At 37.2% G+C, this 3394-nt stretch overlaps 1 protein-coding gene across 1 annotated transcript in view; it reads right to left on the bottom strand.

Annotated features, from left to right (window-relative positions):
• The window catches only part of LOC106470640 (voltage-dependent calcium channel type A subunit alpha-1-like), a 96528-nt gene extending 93562 nt beyond the window's left edge, over positions 1–2966 (bottom strand). The window contains exon 1 of the mRNA XM_022399266.1: positions 2805–2966. Coding sequence (XP_022254974.1) covers positions 2805–2920 — 116 coding nt within the window. The 5' untranslated portion in view covers positions 2921–2966. The remainder of the gene's footprint in view (positions 1–2804) is intronic.
• Positions 2967–3394: the final 428 nt, after the last annotated feature.

Genomic DNA, 3394 nt, shown 5'->3' with positions numbered 1-3394 from the left:
TAGTTAAATACTAACTTTAGAAACGTCTACCATGTAGTTAAATACTAACTTTAGAAACGTCTACCATGTAGTTAAATACTAACTTTAGAAACGTCTACATGTAGTCAAATATTAACTTTAGAAACGTCTACCATGTAGTCAAATACTAATTACCTCAATGGTCATTTCATTCTCTCTCCCCACTCTTCACCCCCACCCATCCCCTCAAAAAAAAACTAAACATATGCACAATACCACCAAGCCAGCTCTGACGTGAATCGCGTTGCGCGCGTTTGACGTCAGCAGACGATCGAAGACGCTGCAAACGTCGATACAAGGGATCAGTCTTTGGCGCCAGTCATGCATACATTGGTCGGCCAGTATACACATAGCTGTAATGAAAGTTGCTGTGATAACTGAAATACATTGCTAACAAACGATTCGTTGCATTTGAGTTCGAAACAGAAACAGCTGAAAATAATTTAATTTGGAAATTACAAGTGCTTGCTAAAAATTTATTTCACCCCGCCCTCTAGTGTCAAAATTCTGAAACCAGTAATCTGTAAGTGTGATTTTCTCAAAGCCACCGTAAAAAACACTTGTTATTATTCAACATGGTATGTTTACTAAAATTTGCCTTTGAGATTCATACACCCACAAATTATCGAAAGTTAAGCTAATTCTATAGAACAGTAACTAAAAAAAAAGTGAAACTTATGTATTAATGAAGCAAATTCTATGCAAGAAATTGGCCTATAAAGATAAGAAAACTGAAACCTATAAGCACTGATTTGTCATTTTCAATGTTGACCATATTTCTGTCGTTTGTAATAACAATTATTACTTAACGCCAGATCTGATTAGTATTTGTTTTCTTGAATGATGGCAAGTGACACTTTAATTTCATAAAATACGCGATCCACAACAAATAAACTTAGAGTAATATAAAGATTTATACTTAGAGCATGCGTATTAACTGTCGTCGTTATTTCTCTCTTCAAAGGGTATTGATGAAAACTCCAAGAATTTGACAATAGTTTTTCTTTAACACGTGCTTTGACGAACTGGGAAAAACCATATCATGTACTATATGTTTTAATTGTGACGTTCAAGGTAAAAAGGATGGAAAAAGGAAAAGCAGAATCCATTCTTTAAAACCTTATCAATAATTCTGAGTCCCAAATATTCAAGTAAACAACAAAAAGGTGTCCCTTTAATTAATTCACCATTATTATGTTACGCGTCATAATAATCCGATATCGTGTGTAGTACAACTGCAACGTTCACAGTTGGTAGTACTCCTCCTGCAACGTTCACAATTGGTAGTACTCCTCCTGCAACGTTCACAATTGGTAGTACTCCTCCTACAACGTTCACAATTAGCACTACTCCTGCAACGTTCACAATTGGCAGTACTCCTCCTGCAACGTTCACAAATGATAGTACTCCTCCTACAACGTAAACAACTGGTAATGCTTTTCCTGCAACGTTAACAATTGGTAGTACTCCTCCTGCAACGTTCACAATTGGTAGTACTCCTCCTGCAACGTTCACAATTAGCACTACTCCTCCTGCAACGTTCACAATTGGTAGTACTCCTCCTGCAACGTTCACAATTAGCAGTACTCCTCCTGCAACGTTCACAATTGGTAATACTCCCTGCAAGTTAACAATTGGTAATACTCCTCCTGCAACGTTCACAATTGGTAATACTCCCCCTGCAACGTTCACAATTGACAGTACTCCTCCTGCAACGTTCACAATTAGCAGTACTCTCCTTGCAACGTTCACAAATGGTAATACTCCCCCTGCAACGTTCACAATTGGCAGTACTCCTCCTGCAACGTTCACAATTGGTAGTACTCCTCCTGAAACGTTCACAATAGGCAGTACTCCTCTTGCAACGTTTACAATTGGCAGTACTCCTCCTGCAACGTTAACAATTGGTAATACTCCCCCTGCAACGTTCACAATTGGCTTTTACATTTTGAATAACTAGAAGTTTCGAAACGGCATACATTACGTTTACGGTGTTTTATTTCTTCCGGTAGTTCTGTTTCTAGTTTTATTTTAAAACGATGTAATGCAGTGAGTACGTTCATAATCCTCGGGCAGGAATCATTAAGTGAGGAACTATTGATGGAGAAACAATAAAATCTGGTGTTTCTTATGTCAAGATGATACAAGTAGTAGATTAAGGCTCTGAAATGGGATATCACCTTGGATACGTGGTGCCGTGGGCTTCACAACTCGTTTGTGCTTTTTACGTGTCATGTTTCAGTGTTGCAGGAGGAGTACTTTCTATGTTTAATACTATCAAACATGTCCACTAACAAACACCTGCAAATGTCTCTCATGTTAACAAAAAAACAAAAAAACGTTATTGTGCGAAGTAAAAATGAGTTATTGGAGATGTTGAGGCACTGCAGAAGGGTAGTTTTGTTTTATTCACATGTTAAATGTTAATAATTCATCCAGTCGTTTCAGTTGAAACGTTATCTAGTTAACGAAGTTTAACAACAGTTATTAGTCTCCTAAATATATTTTTATATTTACACCAAATTTAAAATCTAAATAAATAAAAAAAATGCTACTTACCAAAAAAAACTCCAGGCAAACCATAAAGAATTTTTAACCAAATAAAAAACAACTTTGTAGATTTTAAAGAGCAAAGATTAAAGAAGTTGGCGAAACGCAGTTCAATACCAGCGGAGATTTTTGGAACGCTATGCAGTATTGAATAGAAAGGGTCAGCGTAACAGAATTTAGGGGAATCTTATCTATTCACCGGTAACTTTATACCTGAATTCACCAACAAAGGATATGGCCACTCGATAATAAACCTTGTGTATCTTCTGATGATGTTATCCTCCTTCAGTATAAACAAGGAGGAGGGGGCCTTTCCCCCTGGGTAGTGTTGAGTGCCTCTCTTCCGTGGCATTGTTTTCAGTATACTCCCGTGATCCGCTAACCCTCCATACTCGCTGAACGTGGAAAACACCGGGCCGCCTTCACCAGCTCTTGCCGTCAGCGCCCTCAGTCTGAAAGGGAACGAACAACATTTTTATTATTTTTTTTCTTCTTGTTTAACCTCATAGAACCAAAATGCTTCAGCACGCACTTATTGATCATACCGCTATATATATATATATATATATATGGTTTTTGAAATTTTGAGAAAGAACCGCAGTGGATAAAACCCTCGTTTAGGTGGCGCGAAAAACTAAAATAAACAGTTTTTTTTTTCTGAAGTTGTTCATCAAAGCGATTATTTTTTATTTTTTGATGAATATTCATCCGCAATGATTAAAGGTTTGGAATCAAAGATCGTCATTGGTTGAAATGAATTGCACAAGCAGAGAGGAAACCAATCGAAAAACACCTACCAAGGGAACAAATAAATGAGCACACGAAA

The sequence above is a fragment of the Limulus polyphemus genome, unplaced genomic scaffold, assembly GCF_000517525.1.
Source record: "Limulus polyphemus unplaced genomic scaffold, Limulus_polyphemus-2.1.2 Scaffold4132, whole genome shotgun sequence".
Classification (NCBI taxonomy): domain Eukaryota; kingdom Metazoa; phylum Arthropoda; class Merostomata; order Xiphosura; family Limulidae; genus Limulus; species Limulus polyphemus.
The sequence above is the reverse complement of the archived record's forward strand: the minus strand, read 5'-3'. Positions and strand labels throughout refer to the sequence as shown.